Raw genomic sequence first — 18,462 nt, forward strand, 5'->3', positions numbered from 1 at the left:
ACCGCAAGGCTGAGATTTCTCTATTAAACCCCATAGTCGGTTGGAAATACTTTCTGCGAACAGGATATTCTTTATTATCCCTCGTTGGAGTAATTTCTAAAAACCCAGATTGTAGCTTTTATTACTTCCGTTTCGGTGGCAGGACAGAGGCAAAGTTTCCTCTGTTATGAATTATACATTCAAACAATAACACATTAATTCAATTATTCAAAGATGACAAACGCGTATGCGCGTTGGTGGTGAGACTAAACACTAGCTTTGCTGCTTCACGATAACTCCTCTGTTTTCATCAATGAAGTTTATATTATCCTCTTTGCCCAGAAAGAAACCAAACTCCATAAAGCCACGCGGTAACATGGCCCCGAACATAAATTGAAACGCTTTAATAATAACGTTTATTCCTGCATATAGCCTGGGATATTTGATCAGTTTGACAATTGCCGGAGTTGTTGTTATAAATCATCGTAAGTAATTCCTGAAAGGGTGCGAGGCTGCTGGGGGGCGGGCGAAGACTGTAAATCTTTCTGTTTTATTGCTCTATGAACATATGCTCCGACTGAAGAAGTCTTCAGATCCTTTACTGGAGACAAATTCACTCAAAGCTTGAGTCCTACTATCGCTGGAGGTTCACACTTCTTTATTGCTTTTGCGGTCCCCGTGCAATATCTTAATTTTTGCTGTTGTTGTTATGTTTATGCCGTATAATTTAAATGAACCCCTCTGTGGCTTTTGCTAAGAGATATTTACAAATTAAGCATAAAAAGGGAGATTTTTCTTCTCAATCCCTCCTCTTGATCTTTACTTGATTAATGGCGCACTTTGCACTTTCACTTTTGTGTAACGAGCAAACGAGATTTTCGTCATTAGAAAATGTGTGAACACTATTCCGAATATATATATTTATATATATCTATATATATATACACACACACATACATACATACCTCTATGTAAATACAGATAGATCTATAGATAGATACACTGATATAGAAATATATGGCTGGCAGAAACTGATGCAAAGAACAATCGACTTTTACTTGATGCAAGATTCAAGTACATCATTTCCAAGAAATATAAGATCATAAATCCGGAGTCCTAAACAATAATTTACCTTGAACGCGTGCTTCAGTAACTGGACTGCATTCTTTTTTATAACTTGTTTGCAAAGTCAGGAAAAGCAAGGTAATTTAGATAAATGTTACAATACACTTATGGGTAGTATTGTAAGGTAATACGTTACTGTCAGATCTCCATGCTTTGGATGGTAATGAAATCTTAGTAGATCCTAGATTAGATGCGGTGTATTTATAGCTATAGACACCTTAGAAAATCAAACAAAGGAGCTAAAATACATTTTTACAGAATTTGAGCTTTTCAGGACATTTATATACACTCATTACATATAGAAAGAGTGTTCTAACTGTGTGTACATGTACAGGTATTCATATATACATATAGTGCTTTCTCTATCTCTTGGTGTATATATGTATATACATATACAGAAAGAGAGAGAGAGAGAGAGAGAGAGATATCAGACTCAGGGGACAAACAGAAAGTAAGGCGATTTTTCTAAGGCTTCTTTAGTCTTCCGATCTGGAAAATCTGAGTTTACCTAAATGTTTCCCCCTATAGAGAAGGAGAAAACAAAGATTAGTGCATATTAGTAAAACCATTTCAGACAGCTTTGTAGTATATATTTGTACTTCAAAGTTTTTATTAAACCATATTTTCGGTCACATAAAATCCAAATTTCTTTTCATCTTCTATCGGAAATTTCTGATTTAATAATTTATTTGATCAGCGATGGCTGAAAAATCTACCATTCACATTAATATCCTGTGTATTTATTTTACCCCCAAAGAAAAGGGTTAATATAATCGGGATGATAGAGTGTTCATGGATTAAGGGATCCTTCCACTGAAGGTTGCTGTGGTAGTTCAATTTGTCTAAGAATGCTTGATTTCTCTGGGAAGAGAAGGTCTGCAAAGTACTTTACCAAAAAGATCAATTTATCCAAAGGGATTTGTAACACGTCGGGAAGGAATTGTTGCCCTTTGGTACCTAAAACAATAATACAACCCAGGAATGTGAGACGTTTTTGCATTGGACTGCTGCCTTGCTTTCACGTGAAGCTTATGGGTGCTTTTGGATCCCTGTGTACTACCCCCAGACATGTGTATTCTGGGGGGCTTAGAGAGGACGGACATTGTGAAAGTTCCAGCCTCAATCAGAACAATCTGCTCTCAGGATCACGTGAACAAATATGCTTGTATTTTAAGGCAGCGCCTATATTTCTGATTATAAAGGGGTTTCTGTTGCTCTTCTAAAAAAAAATCATAAATGGCCGAACGATTTAAAACCAAAACAAAGCACTCGCCGGCCAATTGCTGACTTTTATTCCGTGGGATTGATTGCCAAGGACTGTTGTTGTGAATTAAAAACAACGACAACAACAATAACAACAACAAATTCCGAACTCCACTCGCCCTCTTTTATTGGTAGTTGAGCCTGAACCTGTTTTCATTCTATCGGGAATACTGGTGTATGAAAATGTCTGTAAAACCGCAAGATCAGGTTTAGGACAGTACTGTCTGCAGACAAAAGGTGAAGGATATATTCTAACAACTGCAAGCACAGATATTGAGACCGAGGAGCCCAGGATTATGATAAATTGATACACAGGTAAGCAATTGCATGACAAAATGGAACCTTTAACCATAGATCTGCATTATCGCCTTTAGTCAGAGACTAAATATAACTTGTTAGTAATCTGTGATCTGAGTGCAAAATATGTCTAGAAATATGTTTCCATCTACGTTTATAGCAGTATCATCATAGTTATATGCTCTTTTTTTGTAAACGAAACACTTTCCAAACGTTCAGGAGAATATGTTTGCCCCGCTCCTGGTTTTGGTGGTTTCAAGTATGGTATGACAATTGAACAAATAAAAGAGAGAGAAACTTTTTCATGTACTGTCACTGCCAAAATACTATAGAGCATCCTATTAATTCGCTGACTTGGACTGCTGGGCAGGGTGTAGCCGGGTTGATCTTTATTGTACGATTTGAATCAAATTCACCGGTAAGGGAGCCTCCACAAATGGTTTCTTGAATGCTCTTAGCAAATGCACTCACATACTCACGTATTTCCTTAGCCTTTGGTTCATACTTATCATTTGATGCTGTATTTCTATCTGAGCTACTGGTTTTTTATTTATTTCAGTCACACATGCTGTTAAAGTACTATTTGCTATTCATACACCAAGAAGTTTTCTTTAAATCTATTTCCATAATTTGTTCAACTGATAAATGAGACAGCGAGTTCAGCGAGGGAATGTTTAGTGGAGGGTTTGGGGTCTAAAACCAATAAAATACAAACAAATTTCATACCTATTTTGCCTAATAAAAATAAATGGATCTCACAGAAACATGTTTAAACCTTAACTCAACTTTTTGCTGTTTAAAATAGCCAGAACCTCCCACTAAATGCAAACTTCGTGTTTTAAATAACTTTCTACCTTTTAAAATATATGAATTATGGAAGATCTTTCCCGATTATACTTATTGAAATGAGCATAATATAACATCCAACCTTTGTGTTGGGTACCAGAAACTCAGAATAAGGCACTGCTGGACGAAATCTGAACAGAAGTCTTTATATCTCTTAGGCAAATCTTCCTTCATTTCAGATGCTCATCCATATTTATGCAGAACAATGAAAGGACGGAAAGAAAGTTGTTTTGTCAATTGCGTGTGCTCTGCTCGATCAGAACTTAAAGGCAATGAACATTTTTCTTAGCTGTATGCCTCCAAGCTGCTGGCCTGCCAAGTTAGTCAGCTGAATCCAATTACTGCAAGCAGCATTTCATTTGGCTCGATGGAAGCACTCACTTATAACTTCACCTAAAATTTCAATAATACCTATATTGGGTCCATGCCTGAATAGTTCTAAAGATTTCCTGGGATTTATCCCTGGCAACTTTTTATCAGAGCTCAGTTCTATTTCTTTGACGAAGCTTCGGTGAGATGGCATGAAGTCAACGTGTTTAAGCATCAGATCCTTAGAAATACAAACTTCGGATGTTGCTCGCGTTAGGGTAGAAAATATATCTCTGCAAAACTGGTTGCAAAGTAACCCCTGTCTAGAATAAGGATGATATCACTGAGCTGGTGGTGAGGCTGTAGTGCTGCTGCAAAAAGGATCAGAAGTCGATAATTAATTAGACACAAAATGAAAACTTACCATATTAATCAACAGCGGATAACAATGACTTGATAACAATATTATGATCTCTCCGGTCAAGAGCTAAGGTGTACCGAATTTATGCTTTCTTCTTACACACTGTATCGTACTATTCTATTTCTAATGAACTCCGTTATAAAAAAAATAAAGCACTTAAAGTTGACGTACGCCCACGTGAATATATTATATAAGACGTTACCGGGACAGGCCTTGGACCAAGAACCTGGTAGAGCATCGTGTGTAATCATGAAGCGCCACTTCCCAAACTCCAGTTTGCCAGCATAAATTAAGGTGAATTGGAGGGGGAATGCTGCATCATACTGGGTTTGGATAGGGACAGAGAAGATTTGGTGGAAAGTTGCAAGCTCTGTTATGTTGTGAGCTATTGGAGGCGCTTCCGTTGGTTGTTCATTAAGTGGTGAGTTATTGCTATACAAGCCAAAGGTCATTTCAAAGGCTTATGGTTGCTAGATATCGTCTTTATAATGACCTGGGCTTTTTGGTGGGGGGATTTTCTGGCACTCCTTATGTTCTCAAATTCCTTAGTCGACACGTTACAGAAGGAAATGCAAAATGTTCATGTTGATCCACAAATATTTGTTGTGCATGGACAGCAGGCTAAGTTTCTATCTTAGTTTTTTACGTATCTTAAATAGGGAATTGAAAAGGTAGTTCCAACTAAATTTTTATTCCTCTTTCCTAAATTCATAGATCAGAGCCGGGGGTGGCAGATCTATGCACAAGTGCTGTGCCTTGTTTTTTCTTGTTGTGACAAAACCGAGATAACCACAGCTATACATAATGTATGAGAGCCGTGGTAATGGCGCTGTGGTCTTTCTAGTAAATTTCCATTCTTCTTAGTGTGATGGTTGGATCAGTGCATGCTTTTCCTTACTCATTCGAAATGCATGCAGTTATCACTTACACTGTACAGCGCTAGATGGATTTAAATCCTTTTGCTGAGGGGGAAAAAAAGTTACAATTCACAATTGCCATGTTTCCACTTCCTCCCCCTAAGAGGCAAAGAACATTGCTACAGTAGCTAGTAACTTGTGGAGGTGCTGGAAGCCTTAAGGAAGCCATGAGAATGTGGCACTGTTTTTTATTTCGATCCGAGTTGGAGCTATTTTATCAAATGTTCCGCCCAAATGGTTACAAAGCTTCGGGGCTCTAATTACCTGAGTGCTAGACTCACGAGCTGTATGTACTGCATTGTCTGGAAAAGTGGAACAAGGCCTCTATAAAGTTTTGCCGCTGAATCGTATAAAAAACAAAGGCTTCTTTTCAAAGTGTTCTTAGTAAATACATGTGAAGCACCTGTTATCTGTCTAGTAAAAGAGCTGATGTGGAGTTGGAGACAGAGAGAATTGCTACATAAAAGGCGTGAATTTATTATGATATTTATCAAGAAGGAATTACAAAACAAAACAGCTTCCACTGAAAGTTCTCACTTTTGTTTCAGGTACGTCCCAACGGATTATCCAAAGGAATCCGAAGATCCTACAAAAAGAGTTAAAGTCAAAAATCAAGAAAAAACATAAGTGTGGTGAGTTTTTATTTTTGTCTCTATAGATTTGTCACCTCGCTTGCTACAGAAGTAGTTGCCACGGATAATTTATCATATGTAAAGAACAAAAATGCTTGAAAGTTTATCACCCTGGTGTAAGCTAACATACATTACATGGTAACTGATAATCGATTTTCAAATCTATTACTGTTTAATAGCGTTAACCCAATACTTCAAACACGAAGAATGTTATTACTGTAAAAGCTATTTCACCTAAATAACATTATTTAAAATGCTGTCGCCCCATTTAAAGTAGCTCATTATTAAACCTATTTAAACCCCAATGGAAGACAAAAGAAGTATTTGATAGAACCACATTCGGACCGATCCTGCTCCCACCGAATGGGAATTTGTCACCATCTTCAGTGGGGCTCTTTAAAAGCCAGTAACCTTTTACTGCTGCTTTTATGTACCAAAGGCTGGTTACAAACAGTAATATTAAAGCTCCAGACCAATATTTTAGGAAGACCTCTCCTTTGCTCAGAAGAACTCTGAAATCGGTCAGATAGAAAGACCAACATTATGATTCTGATTTACCAATGTTATCAGGTGGCTCCCAGAGTCTTAAATCACTGGAAGAGAAGCAGAACATACACCTATTAAAACGCGGCTCCCTCTGTGAGCCATTGTGTACAATCTATAACACGAATACATTTCAGTATCAGTGGCAGCCATGGTCAAATTACATCAGTCACTCTTCCCCCACAAAAATTGGGAGGAGGGGGAGTTAATCTTCTGGAAGTCTTCATGTTGCAGTCTATCCGTCCGTTTCGTAACCTATATTCCAGCAAATCCAAAGACCGTTAGTAGAACGTGATTTGGGGGAAGTGGGGAAGCGGGGTAAAAACAATAACAGATAAGCAGAGAGGGGTTCAAAAGTCCCTGGAAACGTGAAGGAAAATAGTCTGTGCTCTGACAGAGAAGCAGTAAAGAAGGAAACTGTTTGGCTACTTTATATATATGTCCCCTTCCACGCTGCAAATAAGGAAAATTTGCGGAGTAGGGAATTCTTTTGCTGGTCTTCCTCCTACGCGTAGCCTGTTTTACCCTTCTGAAAGTGCTAGGTCTTGAGAAGTGTTTTCCTTTTCATTCCTTACTGAAGCGTTTACTGCCATAGTACTAGCAGTCATAAATTTTGTTACAAACCACAGTGACAGGTGCATTGATATGCACCGTGAGAGCTCCGGCTGCTTAATAACCACTCCACTGGCCGCTCTTACTGCCTGTTATTTATTCGGTATCATATTAGATATTGATCCTAAGCAGAATTAAGTGTAGTGGAAGTATTAGTAGAGAACTGCTTAATATGAATATGTTTGGGTGTCGGATCGAACACAATTGTGAGACTGGAAACTTGTCAGAATTTGAGGTTGTTTTATTTCGTGCACGTGTGTGTGTGTGTGTGTGTGTGTGTGTGTGTAAGTGGAAGAATCAGGTATTTTGTCTAACAATCTTGCATCTCTTATATCTAGTCTGATTTCCAGATATAAACTGTATGAGGAGTAGCAGCTTCCAAGGGTTTGGAAAACAGAGACAGGACAAAGGGCCCCATTACCATATGTAATGTATAACGGTTCAGATGAGGTTAACCTCTCTGGATAGTAGGGAGGGAAACTCGAAACACAGACATGGATACTTCGTGGTTGCCTAGCCCTACTGCATTTCAGTCCACCCCCCACAACGCTGGCAAACCATTTGGAGGTTACTTTTCTGCAGACTGTCTTTGGCCAAACCAAGAAGTGTTGAGCCGGTGCTTTTGGTGTTACATACAAAAACATGGCCTTATGCATTGCGCTTGTAAAGTCAAAACGTGTAAAGATTAAAAAAAAAAGATCTAAAAGATGAGCCACCAAACAGTTGAGCATTGTCCATGTGATTTATGGCCCATTGCCTCCTTTTTAGGTTCAAGCAGAGTTCACAAGCAGTTGGTATTTCAGAAAAGAAATAAGGCTTTTAACAGTTTTTCAGTAATATTGTTTCTTAAGATTCTGTGTATTCTTGTGGGGACTATATTTTATTTTGTATATAAAAGAATAGGCACAATGCTGTGTTGTGTTAACAAAATGCTTCAGTCCAGATTATGCCTGAAAATGTAAATGATAAAGGTAGAAAATTATTAATTGAGTGGATTATTTGCAAAAAGTAAATTATGAAAGATAGTTAAACCATAGATAGCCGAGTCTGGATCGTTGTATTTTCTTAGCACTCACAATAAGCCTTTGATTATTACTTCTTAGGCCTCTGTTTATTGCATTCTTCAGGGTGGGGTTGGGGCTAAGCCTCAGTTTTTCTGCCCATACCAGCTTCCCAAAGAGTTATCAGCTCATGTTGATGAAAGAAAAGAACTCCTCTGGTGAAGCAGTATTTAAGATGAGATGGCAGCATAAACAATTTAAAGTGACCTCGAATTTTCGTTATCTTAGTTCAGAATATATATTGTGGTAACTTTTAGAAAGAATGCCAATGCTAATGAGTTCTACACATTACTAGCAGCAAACAAATACAATTAAAGGTAACATACTACTAAAGCCTTGCATAAATATTGACTGAGGAATAACAATTAACAGGACTGCTTTAATATTTTAGAACCACTTTCCTGTAATATGTTCATACATTTAGACATTAAAGAAAGACACCTGAGATTTTCTCAAATACAGGCTATGTTGTCAGGTGAAATATTCCGTACTTTATTTTGCTAGAGGGGAAAAAAGATGCATTTGTAAAAAACGCATAAAAATACTAAGGGTACCAGTAGAGAAGTTGTAGCAGCCCCATTATAGCATTGATCAAAACGACATGTTACTTCCCATCTTGCAAAAGATAAAATACAGATTTACATTCAACAAATTGTTTATAGCTTTTGTATCCGAACAAAAATATTGATTATATGGAGAACTTTTCATTTGGATACATTTTCCAGACCAAACAGTTTAATAGGAAAATACTGAAATCTGAAATAAGTTTTGCATGCTAATACATAAACAATACATGGGTTGCAATGAAAACCAAACCATATAAATGGTCTGAGATTGATTCGATTGACAATAACTAACAAGAAACGTTGGGTGAAAGATTTTGAGCAGGGTAAAATTAATCAAAGAGTTAAGATAGGGTAGCTGACCTAAGCGTTTTTCTTTATAGTGCAAACTTAAGTTACTGAATGGTATTAGTTATACTTTAACTTCCTAGGAATCTTTCAAGGAAAAAAGAGGCAGAATTTACAATAGAGATGGAATTTTCTATTTTTTTCAGGTTCTAATTCGGGTTCAATCCATCATGTCAACTGGGGCTCTTTCACACTTTTGCGCCTGCGTGTCCAGAAAAAAAAAAGGGGGGGGGGAATGGGGAGGTGGGTTTATCTTTATACCAAAATGGTATAGGAGGGTCACCAATCAAGCGTATTATGGATAAATATATACACATATATGATAACAAAATAAATGATAATATGACAGTGCAGCTGGAAAAACAAAACAAAAAGAGAGGAAGGGGTATATGTGGTTTTAGAACACATTCTGGGAAACACAGGGGAGGAAAAAATGTATAGATACAATGCACAAAAGAAATACGGTATTTAATTAATTTCCATACATCTGGGATTTTTTAAACGATCTAAAGTTATACTACAATGATACTGGGGGACAATGTAACCTCACATTTTTCACTGAAAGACTAACACATTTATTTTTAATGGCTCAGGTGTTTTGACGTAAATGTATTAATCGTCAGTTCAAAGTTAAAAAATACTAGAACGAGGGTAAATTAAACAAATCCTGAAATGTGTTCCTAAAGTCTGGGCGATTGTTCGCACATTATTTCCGCCATTATCAGAGGATCTGTTCAGATTTGAAAGAGATGGGGCCCAATGCTCATCCCGTCACTTAAGTGATTTGATCTATGCTTTTTGGTTAGAGAGAAAGAAGGAAACCCTCAGAAAGACTTTGAGGGATTTGTCTGACTATTCAAGTAGATTAGGATTATTTTTTAACGTATTTAATGTATTTTTCACACATTTATGTTCAGTGTAGCTTCTCAATCAAGTTAATCCATAGTCTCTCTCTCTCTGCAAAGAGAAAAGATCTGAAAGGAAAGCGTGTGAAATTTACAGATGAAGGGTCTGAAAGGAATCTGTATACTGGCCAAATCTTAGCATGTCTGAGTGCCAACGTGTAGGACTGAGTGAATGAGTTCGTGTATGTGAGTCTATATGTAAGAATGTGAGGGAGTGTGTATACACGTGTGTTTGTAAGGGTGTGTGTGTGTGGCTAAAGGAGATGTCTGCCTTCCTGATAGTAGGGAGGGTTTTACAGCCTCCCTCTGCACGCGGGGCAGTGGTCACTTGCTGGTTTGAACTGGAGTAAAAGGCTGATTCTCTGTAACTTGCAATCTTTAAATCAAGATTTGAGGATTTCATTATTCAGACAGAGGTGATGGGCCTGGGTGGGTGAGGTTCTATGGCCTGTCATGTGCAGGAGGCCAGACTAGATCAAGATAGTCCCTTCTGGCCTTAAAGTCTAGGAAATCACACCAGTTCTTCTCAATTAAAGTTTCTTTTGTCTCTTGCTGTTCCCCCCTAGGTGGCTTCCTAGGCAGTGAGTGGCCCAGGCCGAACACGTGAGCCGCTGGGATCCAGTCAATGTTATTTGAGCAGGGTCCCCAGGCCTTGGCGATTCCAGAGAGCAAGATGCAGAAAACCGCTTACTACGATAACTCGGGGCTCTTCGGGGGCTACACCTACAGCAAAGCCGACGCCTACAGCTACAGCTCGGCCCACCAGCCTTATGCACAAGCCGCCCTGGACACAGACTACCCGAGCTCCGCCTGCTCCATCCAGAGCTCGGCTCCCATCCGAGCCCCAACCCACAAGAGCAGCGAGCTGAATGGCAGCTGCATGCGGACCAACGGCGGCAGCCAAGCAGGCAGTCAGCCCCCGGGTATAGGCGAGCAGCAGCAGCCGCCTGCGCTGCCCCCCTCCTCCCCACCGAATCCCACCAATGCGGCCCCCCCGAAAAAAACCAAAGGCGGCCCCAATTCCTCCAGCTCTTCCACGGCCACCATTAGCAAACAGATCTTCCCCTGGATGAAAGAGTCCCGGCAGAACTCCAAGCAGAAAAACCCCTGCGCCGCTTCAGGTACCCGACACGCTCCCCTCCCTGGGGTCACCCCTTCACGTCCCCCCAGTCCAGCTGTACCTGGTTCTGCTAAGCAGCACACTGATCAGCCTGGCCAGAGCCCCTCCCCAGCAAGGCAGAGGGGCCAATGAAGCACGGGGAAAGAGTGCCCCTAAAATCTTTGACATGTCGACTCTGTGGCGTCTGGCATAGTTGAATGAGGGGCTCCTAAATCGAGCCCTCTGCGGCTCGGGGCCTGTTTCACTATAAATAACAATTCTGTCTATTAGAACCCGAATTTGCGGGATGCTTTGGTCCCCTGCGATTTGAGCGAGGCTTTTCGAGGAGGTAATGCAGTGCTACAGGGAGAGGCCACTGGCCTGGAGCACCAATGTATGGTTTACATTCCTGCTCGCCATTCGAGCCGTCTGACGTGCAGAGGAAAACAGCATTTCCTCGCCCTCCGTCTAAACGCTTCAATCTGTCGTTCCTCCTTGACTCCGAAATGGCTTCTAGTACGGAGCCTTTAGAAATGTAGACAGCACAAGCACTGAAAACCACGTATTCCTAACACTCATTCCTGGAAAGGTCCCCAGTCTTTTTTCCAGTAATGGGAGCATCTCTTCTGATTTGAAAGCGATAAAGCCAGTCCCATGTCTGTTTTACTCTTGCTAGCAGTTCTGCTGGTTTACAATCCTGCCATTTGGCCTTTGCTCTGGTTTGGGATAAAATAAAGGGGGACCAGTCCCCCCTCTTTCTCCATTCAGTTAAATTGAGACTATTCAGAAATCCCACGATATCTAATTTATTTTCATCTCTTTTATTATCCACCATTGTTCCTTATTAATGACTCCCCCCGCCTCTGGTGCTTCAGAATCCGGATAAAGAATCCGGATTAAGTATCCGGATTAAGTAGCCTGGCCTGCTCACACTTGAAGCAATGTGAGTTTTGACATTGTGCAAATTGGGAGCAGGATCGGGTGTTAGGTCCGGTAAAAAAAAAAGAGAGAGAGAGAGAGAGACACGAGTGGACAGAGGGACTTGGATATGAGTCCACTAAAGTCTCTTTGAGGGGTATCTCAGAGTGCTCAGACTCAGGGCATATTTTTAAAAAGCCGGAATAGTGTGTACCTCATCGTTAATTAATGTGATATGAAAGGGGGTTATACCGAAATCATCAGCAATCTCTGACACACTCTTTCCCTTAAAACGGTCAGTACTCTGCCCATTAAGTCTCAATTTACAATTTTCAATTTGAATTCCAGTTTGGTAATATCTTAAGGGCTATGTTACATCAACTACGCATCGGTGTGGTAAATATACACCTTGGAAGAGAGCAGGGGAAAGCAAAACCAAGGTACACGGGATTTGATCTGTTTCTAGTCACTGGCACAGGTTCGGTGAGAGTGAGTCTGCATGGACAGGGCACACACAGGACCAGTTCCTGACAATAGCAGAGTCATTTACCTCGTCAGAACTGGGACAGTGGCGTGTGTTGGTTTGGTTTGTACAGAACGATCTTTAGAGCACTGTCCCGTCCTTAGCTGGCTGCTGTGTCAGGGTCTATACAAGAATCAACCTTTATTTGTTTCTCTTCCTTCAGCAGGAGACAACTGCGAAGATAAAAGTCCCCCCGGCCCGGCTTCCAAGCGAGTCCGCACCGCCTATACCAGCGCGCAGCTGGTGGAGCTGGAGAAGGAGTTTCATTTCAACCGGTATCTCTGCCGCCCACGCAGAGTGGAAATGGCCAACCTTCTGAACCTGACGGAGCGCCAGATAAAGATCTGGTTCCAGAACAGGAGAATGAAGTACAAAAAAGACCAGAAAGCCAAAGGGATCATGCACTCTCCTGTAGGACAGTCCCCTGACCGAAGTCCACCCTTAAGTGGCCCAAATCACGTAGGATATTCCAGCCAGCTTCCAACAGTAAATAGTCTTAGCTATGATGCTCCTTCGCCAACATCCTTTGCCAAATCACAGCAAAACATGTATGGCCTGGCTGCTTATACAGCACCTCTCAGCAGCTGCTTACCCCAGCAGAAACGATACCCGGGAGCAGAGTATGACCATCACACCATGCAAAGCAGCGGCGGCTTTGCCAATCCCAATTTGCAGGGCAGCCCCGTTTATGTCGGAGGTAACTTTGTTGATTCCATGCCAGCTCCTGGCCCAATGTTCAATATCGGCCATCTTTCTCATCCTTCATCTGCTAGCGTGGACTACAGCTGCGCTGCTCAGATCCCAGGCAACCATCACCATGGACCTTGTGACCCTCATCCTACATACACAGATCTTACTTCTCACCACACATCTCAGGGAAGGATTCAGGAAGCACCCAAACTAACGCATCTGTAGTGGACTGGGACGGATTGAGAGAGCGAAATGTACTCACGTTTAAATTACCTCACTTTTCTGACGTTACAGTGTTACTTTCCTCTGAGTGCCAACAGTATTAGTGGATTTCTCTCCCCTAACAGCTACATTCTTTTTTTGCGACTCTAAATAAGTCAATGAAAAGGATCCTTTCTTTTATAGCTGTTTAAAGCATGACAGTGCAATATACTGCAAACCAAGGGGCTAATAATCTGGTAATGATGTACTTGAAGGTAAGTCTTATAGATCAATTAGTATTAGCAGCGCGTCATGCTGAGGTGTTTTTAGACCAATTGTGAACGATGGGATCTTGCCTGCATATAAACTTATTTCAGAGAAGTTAATTTATGAATTCTTCAGTAATGTAAGGATTGCATTGGACTAAATGATATGTATTTATTGTTTTAAGCGAGACATTTTTGTATCACTAATTATTTATCCTCGTCTTAATGTATTTATGTGGATATATGTAGAATTTATTCACCATAACTTCGGGAGATTGATTCAGGTCCCTGGTGACTATTACATTTCACCTATTTAGTATATTTGGTCTGAACTAGTTGAGAGAGTAGTTTTGAACAGTTGTAACAGTGGCTGGTGTTTGTAGTTTATGTAAGGATTAATTAAGACTGTAAGTCTTTAATAGAGTAAAACAAACTGTGGCATCACACAAATAGCCCTAACGCATTTTTATAAAGTGTATTTATTTCAAATTGTCTGGTGCCGTTTGAACATCTATTTAGATTTTAAAAAATAAGCCACCTTTTAAAGTTGGAAGTGTATCTGTTTTAATAATGCAAGCTGCAAAGCGGAACACTCGGCCATTTTGTTTCTGATAAACTTCTGCATACAAAAAACCTCCGAGAGGTTGGCATTTATTTATTGATTAGCTATCTCTTGCACACATTAATTCGGTGGGCTATTTTGTTGGTATTACATTCTAGCTATCTGAAATAGAAAAAGCTTAGAATGCAAAAAAAAAAATTAGAAACCATCTAATAGTGATAATTTAATTAGGGTTTCCATAGCAATCCGAGCTGCAGCTGCCCGTCTCCTTTGTTATTTATACTGTTGTCTTTATACTAACCATAAATCAATTTTTTAGACATTATTGGAAGCCCGAACTTAATTTCGCGCATTAAAAAAATGAAAGAAAATTGACAATCAAATATATACAAATGAAAGGAAGCCGCTAAGTGTAGAAACTGAGGTACAGTGTAGGTAAATAAACTATTCCGAGATGATCACAATAGCTTTTAGTTAGGAAAGTTATCTCCATCCATGTAATCTTCTGTAACAGACATTGATACATTCCTTGTGAAAACAAATCTTACTGCCATAATTAACAGAATATTTCATGAAAGAAACAAACATCTTGTTTCCTCCTTTTTATTTACATAATCTTGCCGGATTTACAACGATTTTGTAAACGTAGAAATGGTATTAGCAATGTTAGTAACCAGACATGTCCTTCCAGGAAGACATGATTCTTATCGCGTTTAAAAATGCTCAGTTAAGATTCAGATCTTCTGTATTCCCAGCAAAATCGTCCCGACGCATCACTTTTTAGTTTGACAAGTAACTGCCGCCCCTGCGCCATCCCCTGATGACAAGACCTGGAATTCCTAGTGTGAGAAATATTTAACTCCTAGAGTTCTGGTCAACTCGGGAAATCTTTATTTTCTGATCCTTGTGTTTCGCTGGACAACAATGCTTCGAAATATTATTTAGTTTTTCCTCTGTGTTATTTTTTAAATGTCACTTACGCTGAGAAAAGAAGTGTATCCTTTTGTTAAGTTTCAACTTTTACCCCAGCAGATTTGAATATACGTGTTGTAGATCTGTAAACAAAACAGAATAAACTACTTTGATCGAAGACATATTTTAACCACTTCGAGACCTACCATTGTTTTCTATGACACTCATCGATTATTTCGTCAGCGTTAAGCTATTAATATTTTAAATAAATAATCAATAAGATAAATAGTAATAAACTCTATTCGTGAATTATACAAATACGATGCTTTGTGTTACAGTTTGCAGGGAATAGATCAAAAACTGAACTGGTACATGTAGATTAGTTTTATGTTCTTCAGACGAAAGTATATTTCACTTCATCCGCCTATAAATAAAAAATGCATAATCAGTGTATTCCAGTTGGCATTTTATAGTATCTTATGTTACTCAACGTGCATCTTCTGAGTCTGGGGATGTCTACAATCCAAATGTTATCTGCTGTTTAATGTTTTATGGGCTAGACTTCACATAGTGTCTGGGTTGGGTTATATTATTATTAGTTCATTTAAAATTCATGTTACCAGGGAAATTATAAATACACTTCCCCTTAAAAAAGGGGGTTGAAGAAATTGCTTTAGAATAAAAACACAATGTTACCGGTGAGTGCTGGTATATCACATCTTTGTATATCCTGGGGGCAACGCTTGCAAATCTCGTTCTCCGAATGTTCTGACTTTTGTGTGTGGGAGGTGGGGAGGGAGAGGGGTCATGTGATAAATAAATTCCGTTTCTTTTGGCTTATTCTGGTAGAGGCAAATCTGATGTAACTGCGATAGAACCCCATGGTCACAACCTAATTATGGGAAGTAATGTTACCTTGTCTATAGTGTTGGCATTTTTACAGTGTTTGTACAAGCATCAGCAATCTAAGAGAGAGACACTTTGGCATAAGCCGTCCTTTTCCTTGGCCCGCAGTTTAAAACGTCATAAATTATACAACCAGCTTTCACATTCAACATACACTCCGTTCCTTTTGCGCGTGCAGTTAGTTGTGTGAGCCATGGTAACCTAAACAAAACAAAACACGAGTGCAAGGACTGAGCTGTGTGAGGCTCCAAACCTTCATTCATTTCCAGGAATGAACCCCTCCCCCAACCCCACCGAAACCCATAGCCTAAGAGCAGCGAACCAGGTCAGGAAGGCTGAAGTTGGTCTTTCAATTCGTGTCGGCATCCTTTCACTAACGCCTGGTACAGTGACAGTCACAGACAATTCCCTAGCCCTGAAAATTCATTTCTAAGCGGGGCCAAACAACCCCTTCTGACGTGCTGCTGAGAAAGAGACAAAGATGGCTTCGTTGCATGTCAGGCTACTTCAAGTCTGATCTGAACCCCATTGAAGTCGATGGAACGACGCCCATTGACTTCACTTGGCTTTGGATCAGGCCCCAAATGAGCTTATTATAATAGCGCTTCTTGTTTGTTTGTTTGTTTGTTTTAAAATGGCATTCAACATAACCAGAGCAATTGAGAGTTTTTAAAAAACAACCCGAACCTAATCAATGAGTGTGCCTGTTATCTCTGCTGGGTTATGCATTGAGCGAAGGCGGGGAATTAATTTGATAAGGATTAATTCCTGCTAAAAGAAGATATTTAGTGTGGAGCTGACGGAACAATGTGACCTCTGTTTAAGCGTTTTGATTGTGGGGACCTCTTGTGATTAGTAATAAACTAAAGTAAAAGGTTTAGAGCCAGATCCTATTCCATATATAGTCAGTAGCAAAACTCACCGGGGGAAATCCTGGCCCCACTGAAGTCAATAAATGGGAGCTGAAAAGCACCTTTATTTTTGAATGTAAGAAGCAGATAACCTTCTGCCCAGTATAATCCACTTATTATTTACCATTTCAAACCGAGCTGTGCATAGGAAAAGTAACTCAGAAATTACACCTTTAAGTACCTCCTCCCTGGGTGGGGTTTTTTGTTGTTTTGAATTACACACTGTAGTTAGGCGACCTCAGTGGTCATAGAAACACTGAATTGAATGGGATATGCCTGTATGCTGAGGCTGATTTAAAGGCTGGACTGGTGCTTATCATCACCTATTATGCATAATGCTCCTTTGGCTGTAATAACATTTTAAATCTGTACAAAGACTGCTCAGAGTCCTGATCGCAACAAAACTAAAGGAAAGCGATCAGGGAGCACACGTAACTATTTTGTGCTGTTCTGATCTATAGCCATCCAGTTAGACCCCGAAAACTCCATTATAATCCACAGAACAGGCTAAAGGAAAACGAGAACCTGCCTCTAAACCACTTCATGGAAAAATAAAGCCTGATACCCCTTGTGCGTTACCAGTAAATGGCTTTGAATGTAGGAACTGTAAAGAGCAACTCCTTCTCCCCGGCTAAGATCATTTATACTAGAGAAAGAATTGGTGTCTGGGCTGGTAATAACCAGTCACTATGCAAGATATTTAGCATGTCTACTGACCACCTTCACTAAGCGTTATTCCCTTCGTCCCATTTGATACGGCTCCTATACAGCTCACATTCAACAGAGGGACCCTTGCAAAAGCACAGACTTTTCTGCAAAGCCCTGGAAACCAGCTAGTTAGTTTAAATGTCCCCTCGGTTGGGGGACGGGGATGGGGTTAGAGAAAAATGCTGGAGACTGAAATTTCTGTAAACTACCACATGACCTATCTGTATTTGACAAAGCTCGGAGAAATACCTATCTGTATATCCTGCCTTTTGGCTGGGGACTTTGTCATAATCTCTGTGCTAATAGCTCTACATCATTTACTTTAATATTTTATAGGCACAATTCCTGTAAATTGTTGTTTGGAAATAAATGTGGAAGTGGTATTCTTTATATCCCGGTATTCTGTTTGTCACGTAGTCCTCTTCTTCTGGAAACCCTTTCCTTCTGTTTGTATTTGGTAGTGCGTCTTACAATGGTCAACAGGAAAATAAAATGCAAGCCCCTAGAAAAAGAAATGCATGAAACAGTTCTCTCACATAGGTGACGCGGGAAACTTTATTTCCCCCCTGGATGATTTTATAACCGGTGTCTGGCGCTTGTATCTGTTTTAGAAATATAACTAAAATGTCTACAGTTGCAGGGTTCATCATACTTTGAGCCTCCTTCCGATGTGTTTATGATTAGCTCCCTAGCACGCTCGTTAGAAGAACGCATCAGTAATAGCCGCACACTAAAACTGGCGGGAGCTCTCCAGCTTTGAAAGCCCTGGCTTTTCAAAGCCATCCTGCCACCCCCGCATTACGTTTGTACACTGTCTGGCTTGCAAGCTGCCGTTCCTTTTCAGTGCGAAGGCCCCGTGGAATGCTGGAACTGGCATCTCTGATGCTGGAACAGACATCGCAACCCTCTGAAAAGGCTGCAGCAGATCTGGCACGGACTCAGGTC

At 40.2% G+C, this 18,462-nt stretch overlaps 1 protein-coding gene across 5 annotated transcripts in view; it reads left to right on the top strand.

Moving 5' to 3' along the window:
• The window catches only part of HOXD3 (homeobox D3), a 36,708-nt gene extending 21,523 nt beyond the window's left edge, over nucleotides 1–15,185 (top strand). For 4 of the 5 annotated variants that reach the window (XM_034785596.1, XM_034785598.1, XM_034785595.1 and 1 more), the window contains 3 exons: nucleotides 5,706–5,789; nucleotides 10,388–10,942; nucleotides 12,525–15,185. In XM_034785596.1, coding sequence (XP_034641487.1) covers nucleotides 10,447–10,942; nucleotides 12,525–13,276 — 1,248 coding nt within the window. In that variant the 5' untranslated portion in view covers nucleotides 5,706–5,789; nucleotides 10,388–10,446 and the 3' untranslated portion in view covers nucleotides 13,277–15,185. The remainder of the gene's footprint in view (nucleotides 1–5,705; nucleotides 5,790–10,387; nucleotides 10,943–12,524) is intronic. The other variant, XM_034785599.1, reaches the window with a different exon arrangement.
• Nucleotides 15,186–18,462: the final 3,277 nt, after the last annotated feature.

Source organism: Trachemys scripta, chromosome 11, assembly GCF_013100865.1.
Source record: "Trachemys scripta elegans isolate TJP31775 chromosome 11, CAS_Tse_1.0, whole genome shotgun sequence".
Lineage (NCBI taxonomy): Eukaryota > Metazoa > Chordata > Testudines > Emydidae > Trachemys > Trachemys scripta.